Raw genomic sequence first — 27,149 nt, 5'->3', positions numbered from 1 at the left:
AACCTGAAAAGGAAAATCTAAAGCCACCACATGCCAGAAATGAGATCACCTGAGCCTCTTTAAAAGACTAGCATACCTTGCCATGAGATAACACCTTGGACTATTATCCAAAAACTCTGGTCATCTTTTTTTCTGCTATATTGGACAGGTCAATGAAGGTACCCGCCTCACTCTCAGTCACTGGAAAAGAAAAAAAAAGCCCTCTCACAGTCTCTAGAATGTTCTACGCCACATGATCTGCCTGCCTCCAGACCTCCTCCATCACAAACAATTGGATCTAAAATCAGCCCATTCATGGGCTAACCTTTGAAGTGATGAGGCATGAAAAACTCTATCAAATCAAATAGGAAAGATAGTAACAAAAGAAGCCAACCGGAGTGCCCAGTTGGAAATTAGGTTTAGAAAATAGAAAGAGCGAGTCATTTGGGTGGCAAGAAGAGACTCGGAAAAGTTGCAGAGAGAAGGCATGAGTGAGCCCATAGTACTCATAAGCAGCAGCCGCAAGGTCAGGAAAGCATGACCAGATGAGGAGTGAGTGGGTAACAGGAAAAGAACAGATAGGAGGTGGCAGAGCTGAAAGAAGCAGATCAGGGAACTGGTGACCCCTTGCTGCTAAGGAGCAGAGGGATGGACTAGTTCCTGGCCAGGTTTCCCTCAAGTTCAGCTGGATGGCTGTCCCTGTCACATGAGCTGCCTATCATCATATGTACATAAAAAATAAACAACCATGAAACCCTATTACAGGAACCTAAGCGTGCATTTCTTTTTAAATACAAAACACCTAGACACACATGCCTCTAAAAACTAAACCTTGTCACATCTGGTGGATCTTCACCTTCCTGCACAAGGAGGAGGTACAAAGTGCAAGGAGCCTGAAGTCATAGGCAAGACACCAGAGGTTTGATCCAGCTCTGCTACTAATTTGTGGGGGGATCATAAGTAAGGTTGTTTTCATCTCTAAGCCTATTATTTCAACCATAACATGGAGTTGGACCGGATGCCTCCCCTTGCTAACTAGTTTTCGGGTGCCTGCTATGTGGCAAGTTCTGTGCTGGCTGATGGGGCGTGACAGTGATCTGAGCATAGTTTTTGCTCTCTAGGCTTATGTTCTAGTTAGTAAACAGGAAAACAGGTTATTACAAAGTTGCATGCTGTGTGTGCCAGTTAGAGAGTTCATTTGGAGCCAGGGAGGAGGGGCACCTAATCTGGGTGGGGAAGGAGTCCTGCATACAAGTCTTCCTGGGGAAGTTGAGGCCTGGAAGAAGAGTGGGTGTGTTCTGGCTAGAAAAGAAGAAAAGAATGGTCCATGTGCTGGTTAGTTTTATGTGTCAACTTAGTTAGACTGTAGTGCCCAGTTATTTAATCAAACACTAACCTAGATGTTGCTGTGAAGGTATTTTGGAGAGGTGGTTGACATTCTATAATCAGTTAATGTTAAGTGAAAGAGAATACGGTCCATAATGTGGTGGGTCTCATCCAATCAGTTGCGAGGCCGAAAAGCAAAAACTGAAGCTTCCCAGAGAGTAAATTCAAGACGAGAACATCAACTCCTGAGTGTCCAGCCTGCCAGCCTGCACTGCGAATTTTGAACTTGCTACCCTTACCACCACATGAGCCAGTTCCTCTAAATAAATCTTTTATATCTATTGGTTCTGTTTTACTGGAGAACCCTGACTGCTACAGTCCACAGGCAGGGATAGGCATAAGCCCCATGGAAATGAAGCTGGAAAAATGGTTTACAGACAGTGAGGACGGCAGTATACAGAGCTTGCGAACATTCGTAAACCCGAATACATCTTTGGAGCACATTCTAGGTACCAGGTGAAGCCACTGAAGCTTTAAGCAGAGGAGCAACATAATTAAAAATGCAAGTTGAGAAGATCACACTGGGCAGCTCTATAGAAAAGAGATTTGGATTGAAAGGCCTGGCTGACACCTTTGGTGGCTGGTCCAGTATCTTTTCTTCGCTCACCTCTTGCCAGCAGAATTATAATTTGGTCTCTTCAAGGTGACTCAGGAAAGTGGGATCATATTCCCAACCCCAAAGAGAAATTCTGATTGTCTCAAGTCAGTACAATGGTCCCATTCCCCTTGTCAGTGAGTGATTGGTTCCACAGTGGCATGTGAACCAGTTCTGGGCAGTGAGGTTTGAGGGGAGGTCTATCATGGAAGACTTCTGGGAAAGGCATCCTCACTTGTAGAAATGCACGAGGGGACAGACCCTTCCTGCTTCTGGATGTGGCCATGTCTGGGTATGAAGTTGCTTACAACATCTGCCACCAATGTTCACCCATAAAGGGTAGCATCCTGAGAGTAAAGCCAACAAACTAAGCATGAATGAGCTAAAATGGAAAAGAACCTGGGTCTCTGGTGACAATGATGAGCCCCTGAGTCAATCAGCTCCCAATTTTGCCCACTTGCTGCCCTTCCTCCTTTGCAAGATAACGAATTTCTTTTAAACCAATTTACGTTGGGATTTCTGTTTTTGCTTCCCGTGATATCCTAACTAATTTGGGGGCTAGAGTAGAAATAAGAGTCTAGTTAAGAGACTGTTGGAATGGTCCAGACAGAGATGATGATGGTGTGGACTGTGGTGGTAGTGATGAAGAGAAAGAGAAGTTGATGATTCAGGAGATATTTCAGAAGTAGAATCAACAGGGTAAAGGGTGGATGGATGGAAGGATGGATAGATTAAATCATTCAGAAAGTTCTTTCCATATTGACAATGACTGTCTTAGTCCATTTGGGCTGCTGTAATAGAAATATGTTATGCGAGTGGCTTATAAACAATATAAATTTATTTCTCACACTTCAGGAGCCTGGGAAGTCCAATTAGTGGCACCAGAAGATTTGGTGTGTGGTGAAAGCCTACTTCCTGAAGCACAGGCAGCCATCTTTTTTCTGTGTCCCTACATGGTGGAAAGGGGCACGGGAGCTCTTCGGGGAACTTTTTTGTAAGGATACTAAATCCCTTAATGAGGGCTCCACCCTCATGACCTAATCACCTCTCAAAGGCAACACCTCCAGATACCATCACATTAGGGATTAAATACCAACATAATGAATTTTGGCAGAACACATTTAGTCTCTGGTAATTTCTTAGTTGCTTAATATGTCATTTGAAAATTTCTTGCAGACCAGGAATGATTGCAGTTGTACTTCTGAGATTCTTTTGCATCTAATTCATTGGCCAACAATACTAACTCTGAGACACAAGGTAAAAATAGTATCAGCAGGCGCTTGGGTGGCTCAGTCATTATGCGTGTGACTTAAGAGATAGTCTCTGAGGAACTAGGCTTCTGTCCGTTTTGTTCATTCTAGAGCACAGAAGCCTGACCAACCTTCTCCCTCTCTTGCTGAGATGCACCCTTCCCTTCAGAAGCTCCACTTCTCATTTGGCAGTTGTGATCATCACTGAAAAGGCCATAATGGCCCTTGCCTGACATCTGGGAACTTGGATTTTGGAAGAGATCCCACCATTCCTGATAAGAGCAATTCACTGGGCCTAAACTGCTTGTACAAACAACATGGTGTATGCTGGACACCTGACTCGCTTCTACAGGGATCTGGAATTTGGGGAGATGCTAGGCAGAGGGTGCCTGCATGACTGGCCTGGGCAGTGACTCTCTAATGAGGTTCCCTTGTAGAAATCTTTCACAATGTTGTCATGACTTATAGTTTGGAGGAGGTGTGAGTGATTCCACTTGGAGAGAGCTCTTGGAAGTGAGCGCTTGGTTTCCTCTGTACTTCGTCCCATGTGCCTTTTCCCTTTGCTGATTCTGCTTTGTATCCTTTCACAATAATCTTTCCTAGACATGAATATGACTACATGCTGAGCCCTGTGAGTCCTCCTAATGAACCTTCAAAACTGGGGACCCCCAACACAAATTGTCTTGGGGATATTTGGAGAGCAAATATCAATGCTACTAAAGAGAAGTTAGGGGTTGATGACTTCTACTAGAGTTCATTTATAGAATTCTTTTAAATATAATTTTACTCATTCATTCATTTGTTCATTAATTATAAAACTTTTGTCAAGCACACACTATGTTCTAGTCACTCTTCTACTAGAAGAGGAAGAGAGAGAACTACAGAGAAGAGAACAATATATCTCTCCTTGCAAGGAACTCACATTTTTATGGCACCTTCAAATAGGGAAATAATTAAGCTTCAGAATTCCAAAGCAATTGACATTAAACTAGTGAAGAAGGTAAGGATATTCTGACAGCAAGGATAGCCACGAAGACATGAAATAACTGATTCTAGAAACAGGGAAAAGTTCAAGATGGCTGTAGCTGAAATGAAGCAAAACATAAGGCTTATGTCTTTGGGAGGAATTACATGCCACAGTAAAATTTTAGGTTTGTTTTTGTTTTTGTGGTTTGGTGAGCAATGGGATAACATTAGAAGCTAGTGACAGTGATCAGAATTGTGATTCTGAAAGAAATTTCTACTGGTTTCCTATATGAAGAGAAGCTGGTTTAAGATGAACCCAGACTGCCTGTATTCAGTGTTAACCACCACTTTTGTCTGGGTAATCTGAGACAGATTACTTAACCTTTACATGCCTTCGTTTTTCCATTAGTAAAGAAAGGATAATAGGAACTCCTGCCTCGGTAAGTTGCTGTGAAGGTGAATATGCAACAGAACCCAAAGTACATGCAACAGAAATCTGGCTTTCAGTAAACTGTAGCCTGTAGCCTTAATTAATACTGCATTAAATCAGCATTTTATTTGTACATAAGTTTTTGAGAACAGATTCTGCTTAAAGCAAGATCCAGTATTAGTATAAGACAAATTTTGGAAATGACAGGAAACTTGGAGTTAATTTTTTTAATATATCTGTATTCAAATCACAATATACACATGTAAATATTGGAGTAGAACAGAAATGGAAGGGCTCATCTAGAGGATCTCTGTGTTTTCTCAAGGAAATAATAGATTCCCTATGAAGCAAAAGTCCACTGCAGCTAGGTAAACAAAGCCAGAACAGATTATCAACCCAGTGGCTATGTTCAGATTTACTTAAAGACTAGTGCTGGGGCACCTGGGTGGCTCAGTCGGTTAAGCGTCCGACTTTGGCTCAGGTCATGATCTCACGGTTCGTGGGTTTGAGTCCCACATCGGGCTCTGTGCTGACAGCTAGCTCAGAGAAGGGAGCCTGCTTCTAATTCTGTGGCTCCCTCTCTCTCTGACCCTCCCCTGCTCACACTGTCTGTCTGTCTCTCTCTCTCTCTCAAAAAAAAAAAAAAAAAAAGACTAGTCTTCTCTGTTTTCTGATTGCATAGCAGTTGAAACACAAGCTTTAAAATCCCATCTAATTAGGGGTACCTGGGTGGTTCAGTCAGTTAAGCATCTGACTTCGGCTCAGGTCATGATCACATGGTTCGTGGGTTTGAGCCCCATGTCGGGTTCTGTGCTGACAGCTAGCTCAGAGCCTGGAGCCTGTTTCAGATTCTGATTCTCCCTCTCTCTCTGACCCTCCCCTGCTCACACTGTCTCTCTCTCTCTCTCTCTCAGAAATAAATTTTTAAAAAATTAAAAAAAATAAAATCCCATCTAATTAAAACTTTCACCTTAGTCAAGTAGTTCTTGGGGGTTTTTTTTCCCATTGCTACAAAGACCTTGCAATACACTTAATCATTTTGAATGTTACTTTTTGGTTAAAAAAATCAGTGGGAAAAGGTATACACCAGTAGAAGCTCCAGAATTTCCATATAGAAAGAATTTAGTGGCAAGCATGTATTCTCCCAGCTAGCCTAAGAGCTATCACTATTTCCCTCAATTCCATTAAGACTACTTGAGTCTTTGACTATTGCACTTGCTTCTTGTGGCTGTTAATGACATTCCTTGGCTTGTGGCCACAGCCCTCCCATCTGTGCCTTATCTTCACATCTGCCCCCATGTATCCTCTTCTCTCTCAAACGTCCCTCTGCCTTTCTTTTATAACACACTTGTCCTTGGATTTAGAGCCAACCAAGATCATCTGGGATGATCTTCATCCCAACATTCTTAACTTAATCACATTTGCAAAGACCCTTTTGCCAAATTAAATAATATTCACAGGTTCTAGGAATTTGACACGGACATATCTTTTGTGCCACCATTCAACCCACTACCTAATGTAAAATAGCACCTACCCACTCACACCACCATCATTCTGTACTTCCCATCCTGCGGTGTCCTTTTTGATACAATTTGTTAACGTTTTACATGCTAAGATCCTCTTTGTTACTTATCGTTTGCCTCCCCCATGAGAATGGGAGCTTCTTGAGAACAGACACGTGTTCACTCCTCTCTCTCCAGCACTGGGATAGCACCTGTCCTCAGGCTGACTCCTCTGCCAGGATTGCTCTATTCCCCATTCTTCTCACACACAGCTGTTTCTCAGCCCTGAAGTCTCCATCTAAATGTCATCTGCTCTGGGCCACCCGAGTGGCTCAGTTGGCTAAGCATCCTCAGGCCATGATCTCATGGTTTGGGCTCTGCATCGGGCTCGGTGATGGCAGTGCAGAGCCGGCTTGGCTTTCTATCTCTCCTTCTCTCTGCCCCTCCCCTGCTCTCTCTCTCAAAAATAAACAAACAAGTAAATATCATCTGCCCTGAGAGCCTCCTCTGTCATCTATTTGCCCAGCAAAAGGCAACAGCTGAACTGCTAAGAGATGTCAGAAATTTCAGATGAGATTTTCCTCCGGCCACGTCTCTCCCCTACTTCCTCATTCCCTTTCTTAGCCCCCTTTCCTGATCTCTGCCCCTCTTACATGCCCCCATAGCAGCCTGTGCCTCCTGCAGAGAGCATTTAGCAAACTGTATTGTAAACTGCCTGTTTGTAAGTTCCATCTCATTATGATCTCCAAGAGGGTAAGAACCTTGAGCTCTTTGCAGAGTTCTGTGTGTTGTTCTACCAAATTAGAGAATCCAAGGGAGTCATCGGAGCCCCTCGAATTTGTAGACAGTTTGCCATAAATGCAGGTGGCCTGGGGACCCCTGAAATGGGGCTGGCATCTGAAGCGAGGGCACTTTTATGGAGGACTGACCCCTCAACTTGTGGAATCTGCTAACTCTGGATGGTTAGTGCCAGACTTGGACTGTACTGCACCAGCTGCTGTAGAATAGCTGTCCTGAATCATCCAAAGGCTCCTTGTTTCAGGGTGTATAAAACCTCAGGCTCCCAACAAAGACTGGATTTCAAATACAGGTTTTGGAAAACTCTCCTTAAACAAAGGCCCCATAAACTAGCAGCGGTGCATTCTCTATTTTCTTATTAAAGGAGCATTATTTTAAAGGTGATGGTGACATTAGACATGGTGCACTTAGGCCTGCTTTAGGATGTTCTAAATACATAGAATATTATAGAATGAGATTGTGGGAGTGGTGACAATTTTCATTTAAAGATCTTGCCTCTTCTAAACCTTGACTACTTTCAAAAAATGCACTCCCAAGGGAATAGTCCAGGGGAACAACATCAAAACTGAGATGTTGAGGGGCGCCTGACTGACTCAGTCGGTGGAGCATGCAACTCTTTATCTTGGGTTTGTGAATTCAAGCCCCATGGTGGACATGAAGCTCACTTAAAATTTAAAAAGATTATTTTTTTTTAAAGAACCTGAGATGTTGACACAAGCACATATTTTGCCATGTTTGTGTAAATTTTTTTTTAATATTTTTATTTATTTCTGGGAGAGAGAGGGAGAGAGAGAGAGAGAGAGAGACAGCATGAGCAGGGGAGGGGCAGAGAGAGAGGGAGATACAGACTCTGAAATAGGCTCCAGGCTCTGAGCTGGCAGTCAGCACAGAGCCCGACGCGGGGCTCGAACCCACGAACCGCGAGATCATGACTTAAGTGAAAGTCGGACGCTCAACCGACTAAGCCACCCAGGCGCCCCTGTTTGTGTAAATTTTTAAGAGTCTGCTTTGACTAGCTGATTTGATAACGAAGCCTGGCTTTACCAAGTAACTTTTAAGTTAGATGTTTTACATACATGGAATGAGTCAAACCTATAGTTCCAAGGTTTTGATAAGAAAAAAGAGTTTTAGCAAATAATATTCTATTGGGAAAGTTCTATAGAAATGTTCATATTTTTACTGCCTCATTTCTAAGTTAAAAATAAGGTGCTTTGAAATGAAAGAGTTACAGTACAATTACTAATAATTGGATAAGTCTTTTTAAATTTTATATTATTTTAGAGAGAGAGTGCACAAGCAGGGGAGGGGGCAGAGGGAGAGAGAACCTTAAGTAGGCTCAGTGCTCCGCTCAGCTTGAGGCTCGATCCCATGACCCTGGGATCATGACCCGAGCTGAAATCAAGAGTCAGACGCACACCCAACTGAGCCACCCAGGAGCCCCTGGATAAGATTTTTAGAAGCCTTTTTAATATACTTCCCAGAAACTGAGAAATTGAAAAACTCAAATAAGGACCTAAATGAGATAACTGATGATTGATCATAAAAATAATTTTTGGCAATGAAATAAAATTCTCTGTGATTTTCAGCATATATCTTGAAAGAAGATCAAAGATTAGAGTGACATTGCTACTATAAAATGTTTCCCATGTTCATCTATTTATTTGAACAGATTTTCTTAGTGTTTATGTCTATAAAAATTAAAACTACAAATAGAACTGATAATGAATCCTGCCTTATCTAACCATAAGTAATATTCCTATTCTAACATGTAAACTACTGACAAAAATATTCATTTCACTAAAGGATACATTTCCAAAAAAAATGGGTCATAGGAAGTTATATCAGACTAATCCTTTATGGATAAAAATAATAAACTTTGGGAGAAATACAAAAACAAATATTGGGGTGCCTCAGTGGCTCACTAGGTTGAGCATCCAACTTTGACTCAGGTCATGATCTTGTGGTTCGTGAGTTTCAGCCCTGCATCAGGCTCTGTGCTGACAGCTCAGAGCCTGGAGCCTGCTTAGGATTCAGTGTCTCCCTCTCTCTCTGCCTGTACCCCACTCATGCTCTGTCTCTCTCTCTCTCTCTCTCTCAAAAATAAATAAACATTTTAAAAAAATTTTGAGGATACTGGAAAGCAACCAAAAGCACTTAGGCAGTGATTGAAGGGATGGCCACTCTTCAAAGAATTGAAATGTAATAAGTGTGATTCATGCTTATACATCTTATCATGTGACATCACTGCTCAGTCTGTACTGTGAAAAGCAGCAGAAACTCAATCAGAAAACCATAGTCTTAATGGCTTAAGAATGGAGTCTGGGGCTCCCAAGACAGCTGAAAATTGAGGAGGGAAAGCCTGAAAAGGAAGGAATAACAGAGGGAGAGAGCTCCAAAATCTATGCATATACCCTGCCTACATACTTGGTTGACTCTTAAACTCTTGAGTGCATGAGGGAGATTCCAAGGAGCCCACCAAAAAGCAGCATCAGGATTGCTGAAAGAAATGATCAAAATTTTCAGGTGGAATTTGACTCTAGCTTAGCTAACCACATACTAGAACATATCAACACTCATCAGAGAAAGATAATGAATCTAGAGGCTCTACAATATATCATCCACAATATACAACATCCGATAAAAAATAACAAATATGTAAAGAAATGGGAAAGTTTGACTTTCAGTCAAGAAAAAAATAATCAATAGAAAATGACTCTAGGATAATTCAGATGTAAGAATTAGTAAAGACTTTTAAACACATATACATATACTCAAGAACTTAAAAATATATATGGTCATAATGAATTAACAGATGAAAACTGTTAGCATATATATATATAGTAACTCTTAAAAAAAAGAAGCAAATGGAAATTCTAGACTTAAAAATGCAAAATTTGAAATATGCCCATTGGGTAGGTTTAACTGATAATTAGAAATGGCTTAAGGGCTGGTGAATTTAAAAACAGATAAAGAGAAATTATACAATCTGAAAAACAGAGATAAAAACTATTGGGGTACCTGGGTGACTCAATGGGTTAAACACCCAACTCTTGATTTTTGGCTCAGGTCATGATCTCAAATTTCATGGGTTTGAGTCCTGCATTGGACTCTGTGCTGACAGTGTGGAGCCTGCTTGGGATTCTGTCATTCTCTCTGCCCCTCCCTCGCTTGTGCCTTTTCTCTCTTTCTCAAAATAGAAAAAAAAGAAACTACTGAAAAAAGTTAACAGAGCCCTACTGAACTTTAGAACAATATCAAAGAGTCTAACATGTATATATAATAGGAATCCCAGAATGGCATAGAAAAAACATTTGAAAAAATAATGGCTGAGATTTTTCCTAATTTGCTGTAATACATAAATGTACCGGTCTAAGAAACCTAAGCAAAACTGACAGGATATAGATAAAGAAATTCACATCAAGAGCATCATGGTCAAGCTATTGAAAAGCAAGGATAAAGAAAAAATCCTAAAGGCAGCTAGAAAAAATGATAGTGCAAGCGGGCCAGGTGGGTGGAAGGACATAATTCAAACACAATGAAAGGTAGAGGTAGAAATTACTCTTGATTTGGGGTCAGGTCATGATCCCAGGGTTGTGGAATAGAGCCCTGCCTGGGGCTGCACACTGGCGCCTGCTTGGGATTCATTCTCTCTCTCTCTCTCTCTCTCTCTGTCTCTTTACAACAAAAGTTTAAAATGATGAAGGAATAAAGATAATTCCAGATAAATGAAAACTTAGAACTTATCATCAACAGATTTACATTACAAGAAATGCTTTAAAAAATTCTTCAGAAGGAAGGTAAATTATACTCGTTGGAAACTCAGATCTTCAGGAAGGAAGGAAGAACACTGGAAGTGGTAAATATGTGGGTAAATACAAAAGACAATAACATTCTTTTCTTAATTTCTTTATAAGACATGTAATTGTTTAAGACAAAAATTATTCACTATATTTAAATATATGTGGGCCTAATATATGTGACAACAATAACATAAAGGATGGGGGATAAATAGAATGACACTTTTGCAAGGTTCTTACATTTTACACCAGGTACTACAATGTAAGCTCTATATGCACTGAGATAAATTAAGGATGTATACAGTAAGTGCTAGAATAAACACTCAAAATTAATGTAAAGAGGTTTAGCAGAAGGTCAATAGAGGAACTAAGATGAAATATGAAGAAATACAATTAACCCAAAAGAAAGCAAGAAAAGAACAGAGAAACAAAAAAGTATGAAACAAACAAAAGACATACTGTAAATGACAGTAAATCTAAATCCAACCATGTTAATATTACATTAAATGTAAGTAAACTAAAAACACAAATTGAAAGGCAGAAATTATCAGACTAAATGTAAATAATAAAATCAAGAACCAACTATAAGTTATTAACAGGAGATACATACTTATTTACAAACATGCATACATAAAGACACAAATACACTGAAAAGAAAAGGGTGGAAAAAGATTTACCAGGCAAACAGTAAGCTTAAGAAAAGTGGAGCGGTTTTATTACTCTCAGACAATATAGACTTCAAGGCAGGAGTATTACAAAGGATGAGAGACAGTTCATTACAAAACAAAGAACGGGCCAAAACATCAGGAAGAAATAAAAACCTAATTGAAGACACAGTTGATGTAGGTCTACACCTAATACCACAATTTCAAAAATATATATAAAGCAAGGGTGCCTGGGTGGCTCAGTCAGTTAAGAGTCTAACTTTGGCTTGAGTCACGATCTGATGGTTCATGAGTTCCAGCCCCGCTTCAGGCTTTCTGATCTCAGCACAGAGCCCACTTCAGATCTTCTGTCCCTCCATCCTCTCTGCCCCTCCCCTGTTTATGCTCTCTTCCTCTCTCTCAAAAATAAACCAACATGAATAAATATGTAAAGCAACACCTCACCAAACTAAAAGAAGAAATAGACAAATCTACAATTATAGTTAGATTGTAACTCTCATCTCAGTGAGTGACGGAACAACTATATTGAAAATCCATAAGGATATAGCTAATGGGAATAACACTATCATTACTGAACTGATATTTATAGAAACAATTGATAAGTTATAGAGCCATTCAACTGCAGAATACACATTCTTTTTAAGGAGCACATAGAATGTTCACTAAGGTAGATAATATGCTGAGTTATGAAATAAGTCTCAATAAACTTCAAAAAACATTGAAATCTTAGTGCATCTTCCCTGGCCACAACATAATTAAATTAGAAATCAATTAATAATTTCTAGGAAAGCCCTAAATATTTGGAAATTACATACACACATCAAAGAAGTAAGTCAAAAAAGAAACCATAGAGGAAATGAAACCTATTTTGAAATTAATGAAAACGAAAGCACAACATAGCAAACACTGTGGGTGCAGATAAAGCAGCGCATAGAGGGAAATGCATAGCTTTAAATACTTACGTTTTTAAAAAATTAGAAAGGTCCAGAATCAATAATACACTCTTCTACTCTGACCAACTAGAAAACGAAGAGGAAGTCAAATCCCAATTAAGTAGCAAGAAGGAAATAATAAAGCACAACAAACAGTGAACTAGAAAACAGAAAATCCATGGAATCAAAAGATGACTTTTTGAAAAGATTTTTAAAAAGGATAAACTTCTAACTAAATTAGCCGTAATAAAAAGAGACAAAATACAAACAACCAATATCCCGAAGGTCTGAACAAAAGACAAGGTCCTTGCTCTCATGTGCTTGTAGTGGGGTAACAAAAGTTAGTCACAGAAATAATAACGGTGGTAAACTATTTAGGAGAATTCTGTGGTGGAGGAGAGGCTACACGGAGGTAACTAATACGACTCCTCCAGGACATCCACCCCACCTCCGCTCTTCCGGCGCTGGCAGCAGCAGGTGAAGGCCCTCCCTGCCCNCTCCCGTCCCGGGACGCGCCCCGAAGCTGCTCCTGGGGCGTGAGGGCCCTCCAGAGCTCGCCCACCGGCCCGAACCGGAATCGCCCCCTGGGTGCAGGTGCGACTCGACCCTTACACCCCGCGGTCCTCCCGCACCCGCGCGCGTCCCTGCCCAGCCCCTCCCGGGTCCCACCTCTGTCCCCCACCAGCGCTTCCCAGGCATCCCTCCCATCCGGAGCCCAGACCCGGCGCCGGCCGCCGATTGAACCTCCGACCCCTTGGCTTTCTCCCTGCTCCCCAGTTTCCTTGCACCTTTTCCAGGGGCCCTAGACCACTTCTCTTAAGGCCCAAGGGTGTCATTAAACTCTGATCCTTGAGGCCTCCCGTAAGAGTAAGCCTAAACTTTTGAAATCAGACACTGGAAAACAAAAAACTTAGCATGATAACATGACGTTAAGTTGTTTTCTCAAGTTCGGACTTGGGTTTTGGAATAAGAAGCCTGAACTATCAGGAAAGTCCTCGCAGTTGCGAATTCGCCAGGCAGATGGATGACGACAGAGAGGCGGGGAGCAAGCGTATCTAGTTGCCACCGGGACACGTTTCAAACCTTTTCCTAGTTAATGTTATTGTGACGTTAGCCAGAGGGGGCAGAGGCAGTTGGATTTCCCTAGCTGCTATCTCTTGCAAGAAGTTTTCTTTCTAGAACCATTTCTATTCTACTTTGGGGAGGGGGGGACTTTTTCACTATTAAGTGGACTGGTAGCCTCACGTGGAAAAGAAGATAGTTGGTACGATATCGAAAATTAATGAAGGGTAAGCATGCTGTTGCAGGCAGGGATATTTGTTGAGAAAGTTTCTGGCAGGTTGAGTTAGGCTACTTTGATAGTAAAATAGTAGGTGTGTATGAATCATAGCTAGAGATGAGACGGGCTAGTTTGTAAAATTAGGATAACACCTATTTGTTGGTCAGGATGGTTTTTTTTTTTAATTTTTTAATGTTTTATTTATTTCTAGGAGAGAGAGAGAGAGACAGCGTGAACAGGGGAGGGTCAGAGAGAGAGGGAGTCACAGACTCTGAAACAGGCTCCAGGCTCTGAGCTGGCAGTCAGCACAGAGCCCGACGCAGGGCTCGAACCCACGAACCTCGAGATCATGACCTAAGCGAAAGTGGACGCTTACCCGACTAAGCCACCCAGGCGCCCTGGTGGTCAGGATGGTTTAAGTGAGATGGCGCGTGGTCTGTGCTTGTAGAGCCCCCTATGTGACACCTTAAAGAAAAGCCACAGAGACTGTACTTGTCGTTACTACTGCTTAGTCTTTCTGGAGTCTTTAGATTTTACGTGTCCTGCTACCAGCACACTGATGGACCTCCTGCAGCTTAAGGAAGTTTGGATGGAATAGGTTATTCAACTTGTAGTTGAACTCACATTCAAACACACAAGCAGATAAATTGAAGAGGCCCTAGAGAAGCAGATGATTTCCCATTGAAGTGTTTCATGACTAAAAAGCTTGAGCAGACTGGTCTGATATGCAGGTCTGTGGCCATCAGTTCAGCTGACGGGTACAGTGTTGAACAGAACAAACATATGGTCATAAATGGACCCACATTGACCTAGCTACGTAATTTGTTTCTGTATTACCTAGAATCCCATCTGTGAAGTAACTAAGATCTGTGTGGCTTTCCTTTTTTCTACCTTAAATTTACCTGGGTAGCTAGATTTTGAAAGAGCCTAAAACCTTATTTATTTTGAGAGAGAGGGAGAGAGAGAATCACAAGCAGGCTCTGTACTGCCAGGGCAGAGCCCTGTGTGGGGCTCAGTCTCATGACCATGAGATTATGACCTGAGCCAAGATCAAGGGTCAGATGCTTACCTGACTGAGCCGCCCACGTGCCCCTGAAAGTGAGGTTTTGTGAGCAAATAGCATTAAGGCTGGAAAAAGTTACTGAGATAGAATATAGTACTCATAATACAAATGGATTACTAAAGAGAACTCCTACCTTTCAAAATGGTAATAATTTATTTATATCACAGTTTATTTGCTGTTTGCTGAGATCTCTTTTAGTGTAGTTCATTAATTCTCACAACAGCATGCAAGTTAGTTGTTACTCATCCTTGTGAGGACTGAAGATGTCTAGTAATGTCTAGTACCTAGAAGTTCAGAGGTAGGCCAAAGTCATGTACACAGGAAGTGGTAAAGCCAGACTGAGCCTAGTTCTTCTTTTTATGTCCTGCTTTTCCATTTTGTGGTAGATCCAGTTATTGTAAAATAATGTTACTTTTGATTAATTAATGGAGGTCTTGTTTTTAATGGATTTAAAAATAGTTTTGAGTATTAAAAAGTATTTTAAACATTTCAAACCAGGCTCCTAAAAAGTTTGGTTGAGTATTATAACTAGATTTTTAAGTTTTGGGGTTGTTATTTTTTTGAGAGAGAGAGAGAGAGTGTGCAGAGGGGCAGAGAGAGAGAGACGTGGGGCTCACCTGTTTTACCCAAAGCAGGGCTTGAGCTCATCCAGTGTGGGACTCAAACTCACAAACTGTGAGGTAATGACCTGAGCCAAAGTCAGATGCTTAATGACTGAGCCACCCAGGGCCCCAAGTTATTTTTTTAATGAGTTCCATTAATTTTCTTTGTCCTTTACCATCCAATTTCCATGACATCACCTCGCTAGTTCTAAGGAATTCTTGCATTTAGATTAATATTAACATCATTTATCTTATGCTCAGTGCACGAGCATTTATGCTTACCTATTTTGTCTCTGTACATAAGAGCTTTATGTACTTTAGCCAGTGGAAGAATATCTGTTACCTTTACTTGAGCAAGACATTGACAAGGTCTAGAACCAGCATAAACATCGTATTGTTGGGTCAGTGTCAAAGTAGAAAGATTAGTGGGATTCATTCCTTGTTCTAGCCATCATTTTAATCAGTGAGTTGGAGAGTCACACAGATGATAATACCTAGGTAACAGTCTGTGAAGTTCTGTGCGCTTTACTTGTATTAATATATAACTAACCCCATGAAGTGAGTTTTACTTTTTATTCTCGTTTTAAGGAAGCACAGAGAGGTGAAGTGACTTCTCCCAGATCCCAGTTAACACAAACCAGGAACTTACTAGTTCTGTCGGAGAGCCTACAAATAGAGAATGGTGTTAGAATATTCAAAGAACTACCAAAGTCAAAGGAAGTGTGTATTTAAAAGCCTTTTAATGATTCTTAATGGCTTACAAATGTGTGAAAAAATAGCATTATTTAAAAATAAGGAAAAAAGATGAGAGTAGGAAATAAGGTAATCAAATAAACAAGGTGGAGGCTGTAATAATACACAAAATGCACATGAGATGCTTCATGCAGGCAGCCCACAAATCTGATATTTAAGGTTACAGAGCACAACTTGAAAGAAGTACAGTGTGCCCATAAAGTTAAACTAGTTATTTGAATCAAAACAGACCTGATTAAGGATAACCTGTCATGTATCTTTTGGAGAAGAGACTATATGCCGAAAAGTATGTTTGTAATAAAAGTGATGAATTTCATAGTATTTCTTATAACTTCCTTGAAGCCCATTTTAATAGAAGAAATTCTAATGGATGGTGCTGTCAGTATTGCTGGATCCAGATTCTAGACACTGATAATCTGGCTGAATTTAGAGGACGGTGTATAGAGCAGATGTCCTATGTGGCTTGACAGTTATCCGTAACTGAGCTTTTGAAAGACAGTGAGCCGCCACCTCTCGCTGTCAAGTGATTATTCCTCAACCAGGAATTAAAAGACGGTTATTCTTTGTTTTCCATTTATTGCTGAGATACATCATTCTCAAATGCCTGAGTGCCTACTGTGTGCCGATGGAAATTGAGGCCTTGGGGAAACAGTGGTGACCAGATACCAAATGGATGTCTAGTCACCAGCCTTGCCCCGCATAGCTTTATAGTAATGGAGGAAAAGTCGGTTAAAACAGACAGTTCCAACAGCCGATCTGTTTGGGTGGGGAAAACTGAGGATTCCACTGAACTGTGCCCTGGATGTAGGGGCCAGGGAACGCTTAGCAGAGGAAGTAGCATCCACCTTGAGACCTGAAGGATGACTGGCACTTGAACCCCCGAGGCAGGGTTCACATCACCAAACTAGTGAGCTAACGACTTTTCTCTTTAGAAAATATTCTGGTCAGTGGGTAAGATAGAACCCCAACCCTCAAGTGAGGAGGAGCTCATTTTGATAAGTTGCCATGTGTACTTACATGAAAGGTTTATAAAATGGATTCTCTTATTCCATTTCCAATTCTGCTTACTAAAGGGCCAGTGATAAGGCTTAAAAGTGGTGAAGGGGAGAGTTTGTTAATAAATAATTATTGGGATTATTGAGGGTCTGCTATATAACAGGCTCTGTTTTAAGCACTTAGAATATATCAGAACAAAACAAAGATCTCTGCCCTTCTTGCACTTAGATCATTTTGTTACGGTGTTACAGATGGTCAGATGGAGTTGAAGGATCAATAAGAATTAGCCTGGGAAAGAAGCTTGGAACATGAGGGGTGTGGTGAGGATGGGAAATAGCACGGGCAAATGTTGAGAGGGTGTGAAAAGTGAGGAGCTCAAATGGGACTGGAGCTTGACTAGAAGCTCTCCACTTCTTAGAGGAGACCCAAAGGAAATACACAGAGGTGGAATTGAGATTTTCCTCAGAAAATTCTTTGATATAGAGGCAAGTCAGAACCATATAGTTTATTCCTTAAAACGGGTAACAGGAATTTTACCAGAAAAAAATGTTTTGTTCATTAAAGAAAATGTAGCTAACCATGCCCCTCAGCTATTAAAAATCAAAACTAACAATGGAGGTGCCTGGGTAGCTCAGTCAGTTAAGCTTCCGACTTTGGCCCAGATCATGATCTCACAGTTTTGTGGGTTTGAGCCCCGCGTCAGGCACTGTGCTGACAGCTCAGAGCCTGGAGCCTGCTTCCAGGTTCTGTGTCTGCCTCTCTCTTTGCCCCTCCCTTGTTCGTGCTCTGCTTCTTTCCCTGTCAAAAATAAACATTAAAACAGATACACACCACACACACACACACACACACACACACGCACGCACAATGACGACAGACCTTTAATCCAGATCTCCATAGCACTTAGAGCATGAAGCAGCATAACTTTTGGAGGGATCCTTCAACATAAACCAATTGCCAAATGTAGTTAAGTAAATAAAGAAAGCTTTAGAATGTAATTGTGAGTTATGAGTTAAAGAAAAACTATCTCCTAAAAGCAGTTTCTCTGATTTTGGAACAGTTGATAAGTAGTCATTTTTTCTGGCAGCAATTTGGATAGTAGGACCAGTTGTCTTTTAAGCGGCATTCTAGATAGTAATGGTAAAATCCAGGCCATCTTCAAAGAATCTCATTTTCATATGGGGAGATTATCTGATTTATCCAAAACAGTTGCTCAATACGGACAAAATAGAGAGAAAGGGATTAAGAATATCCTGGCTGATTTTACAAGAATGGTTCTGTTTGATCTGATTTTGGTTGAAACTAAATTATTATTACTATTCAGTTATTATTATTATTATTCAGAGTATAAGCATGGGCTCCATGAGAGCAACAAAGGCAGGTTACATGATGAACTCATAAAGCTCAGCTTTATGATATGATAAGATTTAATAGTGATAATGGCCAAGTTTGCACATAGTTTCCACAAGAACTGCTCAAGTACAGCATGGGAGAGACCAAGAGTTCAGCCGGTTCAATATGAATTAGTAGTATGACCAGATTCCTGAACAACTAACGTGATCCCATAGTGCTTCTCATTTTGGTATAATGTCAACGCTGAGAGATGGCTCTACTCCCTGCAATGGGTTGTACGATTCCGGAGACCATATTTTATAAGGGGGCACATTGAAAACCTGAGGCGTGAAACAAGAGGGCAACTCATGTGCTGAAAGCCTGAAAACACTTCCATATGGGAGGAGATGAGAATAGAGGAGACTTAGGGGGACATGAAATGATCTTCAGCTTTTTGAAGGGCTATCCTTGGGGAGAAAGGAGTGAGTAGACATTTGTTTTGCTCCAGACAGCAGGTCTAGGACATTGGGTGAAACTACCGGAGACTTAATATCTGGAAAAGGAAGAAGGTTATACACTGTTTTTGTTTTCAGATAAGAGGATCATGAAAAAAGTAGTGATGTTTTGTTGAAAGTATTTAAACATTTTCCCAAAGACCACCTCCTGGTGATGTACTGTAAAAAGTACACTAGTGCTAGGAGCAGGGTTGAAATAAATAACTTTTCAAGTTCTTTCTTTTTTTTTTTAACTTTTTAAATGTTTATTCATTTTTGAGAGACAGAGTACAAGCAGAGGTGGAGCAGAGAGAGGGAGACACAGAATCGGAAGCAGGCTCCAGGCTATCAGCACAGAGCCTGATGTGGGGCTCGAACTCACAAACTGCGAGATCATGACCTGAGCCAAAGTCAGCCATTCAGCCGACTGAGCCACCCAGGTGCCCCTCAAGTTCTTTCTTATTAAGAGCCTCTGCCTAGGGGCACCTGGGTGGCTCAGTTGGTTAAGTGTTCACCTCAGCTCTGGTCATGATCTCATGGTTTCTTTGTTAGAGCCACACGTGGGGCTCTGCACTAACGGTGCCTGGGATTCTCTCTCTTTCTCTTTCTGCTCCTCCCTGACTCACTCTCTCAAAATAAACAAACTTTAAAAAAAACAAAAAACAGAGCCTTCGCCTGGAAGAAATATCATTTGACTAATGGTAGTTATTACTGGCATATTCTACTATATAAATAATACTTCATTTATTCAATTAAATATTTATTAAGTACCCAGCAAATGCTGATCCCTCATCCAGGTGCTGGGGATATACAAGGGATAAAGAAAGACTAAGTTTCTCCATTCTTAATTATTTTCGTGGGATACATAAGAATGATTAGGATTAGCACATCAATCACTGTAGTGATGTAACTAAATACTTGTATTATTTATTCGTTTCAGTAGGTTAAATATGCCGGATAGCCCTTTTTGTAGCATTTTTCTTAGCACACACTTTTAAAAATTAGTTAAAAAACAGTTTTATTTCTGTCTAAATGAAGGCAAATTTTAAAATCAGGCAAGTGTATGTTTTGAATTTTCATGATGTTGAATGCATGTAATAGCATTTAAATACCTTCCAAAGAAAAATATGAATAACTTTTGCCTTGTGTACCACTTTAAATGATTGTTAATTCATTTTGCAAGTGTTTATTGATTATCTGTTATGTTCCAAGAACTATAAAAGTTCTGGGCTGGGGCGCCTAACTCTTGGTTTCAGCTCAGGTCATGATCTCATGATTAGTGGGACTGAGCTCCAGCTCTAGGCTCTGTGCTGACAGTGAAGAGCCTGCTTGGGATTCTCTCTCTCCCTTTCTCTCTGCCTCTCCCCTGCTCATGTGGCCACACGTTCTCTCTCTTTCTCTCTTAAAATAAATAAACTTAAAAAAAGATTATTATAGTTTCTCTGTCAAGTATAGAGAAGATGTGGGTGAAAGAGGGGAAGCAGTTAGGAGATTTTTACAATAATCTAGGTGAGAGTTGATAGTCCCTTGAATCACATGGGAGGAATGGAGATGGTGACAGGTGACTGGATTCTGGATGTTTATATCAGGTAGATCCATGCAACCTGCTGATGGATTGGATGTTGGAAGTGAGAGTATAGGATCGTGGGTGATTCCAAGGATTTCAGCTTGAGCAGCTGGAAGATTTGGAGTTGCCAACAACTGAGATAGAGAAACCTGGGAGGGAAGCAGCCAGGCGGGTTGTAAAGAAAATAACTGAGCTTTAGGTGGCAAAATTTGAGCTGCCCATTAAACATCCAGGTAGAGATGTTGAGTATAGTAGTCTGGAGTTGAAGGCAGACGTCCAGGCTTGACATATAAATTTGGGAGTCTCAGTGTTGATGAAGAAGAGGACCATGAACTGAATCTGGGGCATCCCAAAGTTAAGCTGTCGGGAGATAAAAAGGAGCTAACAAGAAGACTGAAAAAGAGGAGCCAGTGAAATGGGAGAGCCTGGAGAAGGGACATCCTAGAAGCCTGGAGAAGGGACATCCTAGAAGCCGTGTGAAGGAGGAAGGAGTGACTAACAGGGTCAAATGGTGGCATTGGTCAAGGAAGATACGTTCTGCGGTTAGATTTAGCAATATGGATGTCACTGTGTACCCCAACAAAAGTTGTACCAGTGGAGTGGTTGGGACAGAAACCTGATTGAAATGGGTTCAAGAGAGAATTGGGGAAGAAATATTGGAGATGTTAAATATAAATAACTGTAGAGGCCTCTGCTATACAGGGGGTCAAAGAAATGAGGGAATATCTAGGAGTAATGTGAGAGTAAGTAGATTTAGGATGAGGAAAGTTACAGCATGCTTAGTATAGTGATAGAAGTGATCCAGGGAAGAGGGAGATATTGATGCAGGGAAGAATTGCTGAAGAAATGTCCTGGAATCATCAGGAAGAGAGAGAGTCTCGTATACAAAGTGGATGAGTTGCTCATTGAGCTTAGACGGTTCATCTGTAGTAACAGGTGGAGGACAGGATGTTGCGGGCAGATGTGGCGTGGAGGGTTGATGATATTGTTTTCTGATTGCATCTCTTTTAAAGATCATCTGAGAAAGAGGGAGCATTGGAAATGTGAAGAAAGGGGAGGTTATGAGAGAGTTGCCCAGAACAGTGGGAGAGACTATGCACCGGATTTGTCCCTGTTCAGGTTACTAGAACAACATAGCATAGACTGAGTGGTTTAAACAACAGACATTTATTTCTCACTGTCCTGGAGGCTGGGAAGTCTAAGGTGAAGGTCCATGATCAGGGCTGGGAAGGCCAAGATAAGTCCGTGATGAAGGTTCTCCCCCTGGCTTGCACGTGGCCACCTTCTCACTGTGTCCTCACGTGGGACAGGGTGAGAGAGAGAGAGCATGCTCTTGGCACTAATCCTTTTGTGGGGTCCCTACCCTCATGACCTCATCTACACCTGATTACCTCCCACAGACTCTGTCTCCCAGTACAATTCCATTGGGAGTTAGGGCTTGAACATATTTTGGGAGGACACAAACATTCAATCCATAACAGGAATGTAATATGCTTCCCAGGTGGCATGAAGGACCCACCTGAAGTTTGTGGTGAAGAATTTAATTTTTTAATTCTTTTAAAAAAATTTTTAATGTTTATTTATTATTGAGACAGAGAGACACAGAGCATGAGAGGGGGGAGGGGCAGAGAGCGAGGGAGACACAGAATCTGAAGCAGGCTCCAGGCTCTGAATGGTCAGCACAGAGCCTGACACACAGGGCTCAAATTCACAAACTGTGAGATCATGACCTGAGCTGAAGTCAGACGCTTAACCTCCTGAGCCACCGGGGTGCACCCGTGGTGAAGAATTTAAGTTAAAGTGAGATCTCAGGTGTTGTGTTTGTGTATGTTTGTATAGTCAACTCTAGCCTTCCACGCCTGAGTGTACTTGGCAGATAAATTGAGTTTAACCAGAAATGGGATTTTTCCAAGTGACCATGATAAGGGGTGGGGGGAAGAGGGAGGAAAGGCAGAGTGACTATATGATGACTGCCCTTAATTTAAGCTGGCCAACAAGGGACACGAGGACGCAGGGATCAGTGACAACGTGGGAGATCAGTGCTTTGTGGTTCCTAGTGGGATGGAATTATTTTAGGACTCAAGGTACTAGAGGGAAAGAATGAGGAAGACAAAAGGTGCTTGAAATGGAAAGGTGTGGGGAGGTTGAGGTATTGGTGATGACAGATCTGAGGTGAGACTACAGCTAGAAGGTGAGGTGGAATGGAGAACAGAATCACTGGATGAGAGGGATTCAGAGCAACGTGAGGTATTAGTATGATTACTGAAACAAACAGGGATTTTGTTTTTCATGCATCATTACTTGAACTTTAAAGAGAAATAGGATTTGAGGAAAAAAGAGAGAATCCAAGCAGCCCATACAGTACTTGATTACATTTTTCTTTACCTTAATGTCCTAATGCTAATAACCTAACCCAATATCACGGTCCCTATCACAAGCATTCTCATATGGCCTTTCTTCGTCACGTTCTATATCAACATTGATTTTTTTAATGCAATAATTGTTGGTTCTTCAGCATTGAATACATTCCTGGATGATCCTGAATTTGCCGATGTTATATTGAAAGCAGAGCAAGCAATAGAATTTGGAGTTTTTCCAGAAAGAATCTCTCAAGGTTCAAGTGGAAGTTACTTTGTGAAGGATCCTAAGAGGGTGAGAATTTCACAGATCTACTATATATAACAGAAATATTGGAAAACACTAATTTTTTTTCATTTTATTTTGTTTCTGTTTTTGTTTTTTACAAATAGTTTGTTGTCAAATTAGTTTCCACATAACACCCAGTGCTCATCCCCACAAGTGCCCTCCTCTATGCCCATCCTCCCCCTACCCCCCCCACATCCATCAGTCCTCAGTTTTTGTCAGCATTCAAGAGTCTCTCATGGTTTGCCTCTCTCCCTTTCCCCCACCATTTCCGCCCTTCTTCTCCCCCTTGTTCCTCAGTTAAGTTCCTCCTAATCCTCCTATACGTGCAGACATATGATATTTGTCCTTCTCTGCCTGACTTATTTCACTCAGCATAACACCCTCAAGGTCCATCCATGTTGCTACACATGGCCAGATTTCATTCTTTCTCATTGCCATGTAGTATTCCATGGTATAGATAAACCACATCTTCTTGATCCATTCATCTGTTGATGGACACTTAGGCTCTTTCCATGTTTTAGCTATTGTGGAGAGTGCTGCTATGAACATTGGGGTACATGTGCTCCTATGCATCAGCATTTCTGTATCCCTTGGGTAAATTCCTAGCAGTGCTATTGCTGGGTCATAGGGGAGTTCTATTGTGAGTTTCCTGAGGAACCTCCACACTGTTTTCCAGAGGGGCTGTACCAGTTTACATTCCCACCAACAGTGTAGGAGGGTGCCCGTTTCTCCACATCCTCGCCAGCATCTAGAGTTCTCTGATTTGCTCATTTTAGCCACTCTGACTGGCGTGAGGTGGTATCTCAGTGTGGTTTTGATTTGTATTTCCCTGATGAGGAGGGATGCTGAGCATCGTTTCATGTGTCTGTTGGCCATCTGGATGTCCTCTTTGGAGAAGTGTCTGTTCATATCTTCTGCCCATTTCTTCACTGGGTTGTTTGTTTTTCGGGCGTGTAGTTTGGTGAGTTCCTTATAGATTCTGGATATTAACCCTTTATCTGATATGTCATTTGCAACTATCTTTTCCCATTCCGTTGGTTGCCTATTAGTTTTGTGGGTTGTTTCCTTTGCTGTGCAGAAGCTGGAAAACACTAATTTAAATGTGAAGTCATTATGAGGTTCTGAAGCATTTTCCTAATAACTCTGATTGCACCCTCTTTTCAAAAATAAAGGTCAGGGGGGTTGTTTTGTTTTTAACTAGAGCATTCTGCTATTTAGAAATAGTACTATTCAGGGGCGCCTGGATGGCTCAGTTGGTTACGTGCCTGACTTTGGCTTAGGTCATGACCTCATGGTTCATGGGTTCAAGCCCCGCTTTGGGCTCTGTGCTGACAGCTCAGAGTCTGGAGCCTGTTTCGGATTCTGTGTCTCCCTCTCTCTCTGACCCTCCCCTGCTCACGCTGTCTCTCTCTCTCAGAAATACATAAAACATTAAACAAAAATTTAGAAATAGTACTATTCATTTTAAGTCACAGTTTGCTTTCCTACTATTTTAGTACTTGGTTTCAAGCAATTATGGAATGTTCACATTCAGCTATAGATTTCTTGAGTTTATATTCGTAAGTCCTTACTTTACAGCAACTATATTAGCCAAGCAAAGTAGAAATTTAAACTTTCAAAGGCTTATTTTGCCCTAGGAATGTTTTTTCCAGCATTGAGCCAGAGGAACCTGGATAGTCTGAAGCTTGACGGCACTGGGATGTGACATCGTGAAATGAGCCAAAGTAGAATTCTAGGGCAGAAAAGAGAAGTTGATATGGGAGTCTGTTCCACTTAGTCTAGATTTTCAGAAATCTATATTATTATCTCTAAAAGCTTTCTGAATGATACATAACCAGCAGTTCTTTCTTCAAGAATAAAAAAGATTATGATTTCATCCTAATATTCTTTGCAAAGATCGAAGTTATATTTTAAAAGTCTTTTTTGAGATTAAATATATATATGCATGGTAATGTCAATCTCTCAATCTTTCTTCCAAGGTTTTGTAATTTTTTCTTGTTGACTTTTTTACTAGTGACTCAGACTTTACCGCATTATAAAGCAATTATATACTTAAAATTATAGTAAGATTTTTATTTCTTGTCTAAGGATAATTCAGCCTCTAAATTTAATATGAGTATATTTTATCAAGCCAGTAATAAAGATTGTAGATTATAGACATCCATGGGCAAATTTTTTTAAGAGGAGAAAACTTACTTAAAATTAATTCATAAAAAAAGTTAACTGGAAAAAGATTAGGGTAGGAGAATCTGACAACATAGATGTTCACTCTATCCTATCATTTGTTACCTTTATGTTTTAGAGATGACTTTTTGTCATTGGATTTATTAGTTCGTGTAACAAATGCCTGCATTCCTACCAGGCACTGCTCTGAGTACTCGGGATACAGCCCTAACAAGCAAAGTCCCTGCCCTTTACAGTGTATATCTAGTGAGAAAGTAGCTGATAAATAAACACATAATTTGGATATTTCATAGATACTATCTGACCTAGAGCAGTAGTTTTCAAACATTATGAAATCAGTGGAACCCTCTCTTAACTTAGAAGTCTAGTAATAAAACCGGTGAAGTCAAAGTTGATCTAGTTAAGTGGCAGGGGGTCTTGATCCCTACTCTCATCCCCCCTCCCACCTTTCCTAGTGTTGCTGAGAGCACAGTTTGAAAACTACTAGCCCAAAGGATTATTGACTTTAGATTGTTGAATGAAAATGAATATAAAGAATTATATTATATTTCTTATTAGAAATATAGAACCATTAGAACCAAGCCTCTTAATATTTAAGAGTTATGTCCAAATCCAGTGGGAAGAGATAGAAAAAGATTTATCAAATGCATTTTATGGATTATTATCTCTCTATGTTAAAAATCTAAGAATATTTCTCCTATTTTGTATAGAAAATTATTGGTGTATTTAAACCCAAATCAGAAGAGCCTTACGGTCAACTGAATCCAAAATGGACCAAATATGTTCATAAGGTCTGCTGCCCTTGCTGCTTCGGAAGGGGCTGCCTGCTTCCTAATCAGGGATACCTCTCTGAAGCTGGTGCCTCCCTTGTGGATGAAAAGTTGCATCTGGGTATTGTACCTAAAACAAAGGTAAAAGAGAAATTGTTTTTAATTATGTGCTTCCAATTTATAGTCTACTTCTCTGTGAACACTTTAGTAATATTTCTTATGGTAGAGCCTAAAGTCGAGCCCTTGGTTTGGGAATCCAGAGACATGAGTAACCGATAAGTGGATTCTAGGGGAGATGCTCAAAGGGTCCAAGCAAGTGCACTTGGCTCACGTGAGCTTAGATGGTGCTGTCGACAAGAAGAGAAAGCAGAACAGTATCGGGGTTCTAGAAATTCTTTCTATTAGCCTTTATAAATTTCTACTTGAAGACTTCCTCAGAATAGCCATTCCTAATTCTTCATCTCACAATGATTCTTTCTTTCTTGCACTGGCCAGTTTTAGGCTGCCTCTGTCAGAAATATGTGCTATTTAACTGATTTTGCAAAACCCCTAAGCCTTTCTAGTTTAGATTCTCTGCACCATTGAGATAGCGTTGAACTTCTCTGATTTACAGCCTTAGAGTGTGTTTCATGGTGTATATGAGTGGAAGCACTATAGTGCAAATTCTCATAACCATTTTTCTAAACTGTGTGTTTCTAGGTGGTTTGGCTTGTCAGTGAGACATTTAACTACAGTGCAATTGACCGTGCAAAATCTAGAGGCAAAAAGTATGCTTTAGAGAAAGTGCCAAAAGTAGGTAGAAAATTCCATCGCATAGGACTCCCTCCTAAGGTAAGTTACTGTGAGCAGCTTTATTTGGGGCATTTGGGGGACAATTCAGCATGGTTTACCTGAGTGCTATGTGCTGTAGGCTGCGGATATAATAATAAAGAAAATAGTGTTTTCATTCTGAAAAAGCTCTCAGTGAACCAGCAACCTCAGTGTGATATGAGAAAGCCGTTAGGGTGGTTAAATGCTCAGAGAGGACCGGGGAGGGCTGTCGAACCCAGCTTGGAGGGCTGGGGGTACTGTTTTCTGCAGGACTTTGCATGTGAAGCTTTGTAAAGTACTGGCTAAAAGCACAGGTCAAGAAGACTTAAGTTCCACTCGCAGCCAGTTAGCTC

The 27,149-nt window shown here is 40.8% G+C and overlaps 1 protein-coding gene across 1 annotated transcript in view; it reads left to right on the top strand.

Moving 5' to 3' along the window:
- The window catches only part of PI4K2B (phosphatidylinositol 4-kinase type 2 beta), a 56,045-nt gene that overhangs the window by 9,481 nt on the left and 19,415 nt on the right, over positions 1 to 27,149 (top strand). Inside the window, exons 2-5 of the mRNA XM_077776606.1 lie at positions 12,735 to 12,894; positions 22,902 to 23,038; positions 25,927 to 26,127; positions 26,686 to 26,817. Coding sequence (XP_077632732.1) covers positions 12,735 to 12,894; positions 22,902 to 23,038; positions 25,927 to 26,127; positions 26,686 to 26,817 — 630 coding nt within the window. The remainder of the gene's footprint in view (positions 1 to 12,734; positions 12,895 to 22,901; positions 23,039 to 25,926; positions 26,128 to 26,685; positions 26,818 to 27,149) is intronic.

Source organism: Crocuta crocuta, unplaced genomic scaffold (genome assembly GCF_008692635.1).
Source record: "Crocuta crocuta isolate KB4526 unplaced genomic scaffold, BGI_CrCroc_1.0 scaffold57, whole genome shotgun sequence".
Taxonomy (NCBI): Eukaryota; Metazoa; Chordata; class Mammalia; order Carnivora; family Hyaenidae; genus Crocuta; species Crocuta crocuta.
The sequence above is the reverse complement of the archived record's forward strand: the minus strand, read 5'-3'. Positions and strand labels throughout refer to the sequence as shown.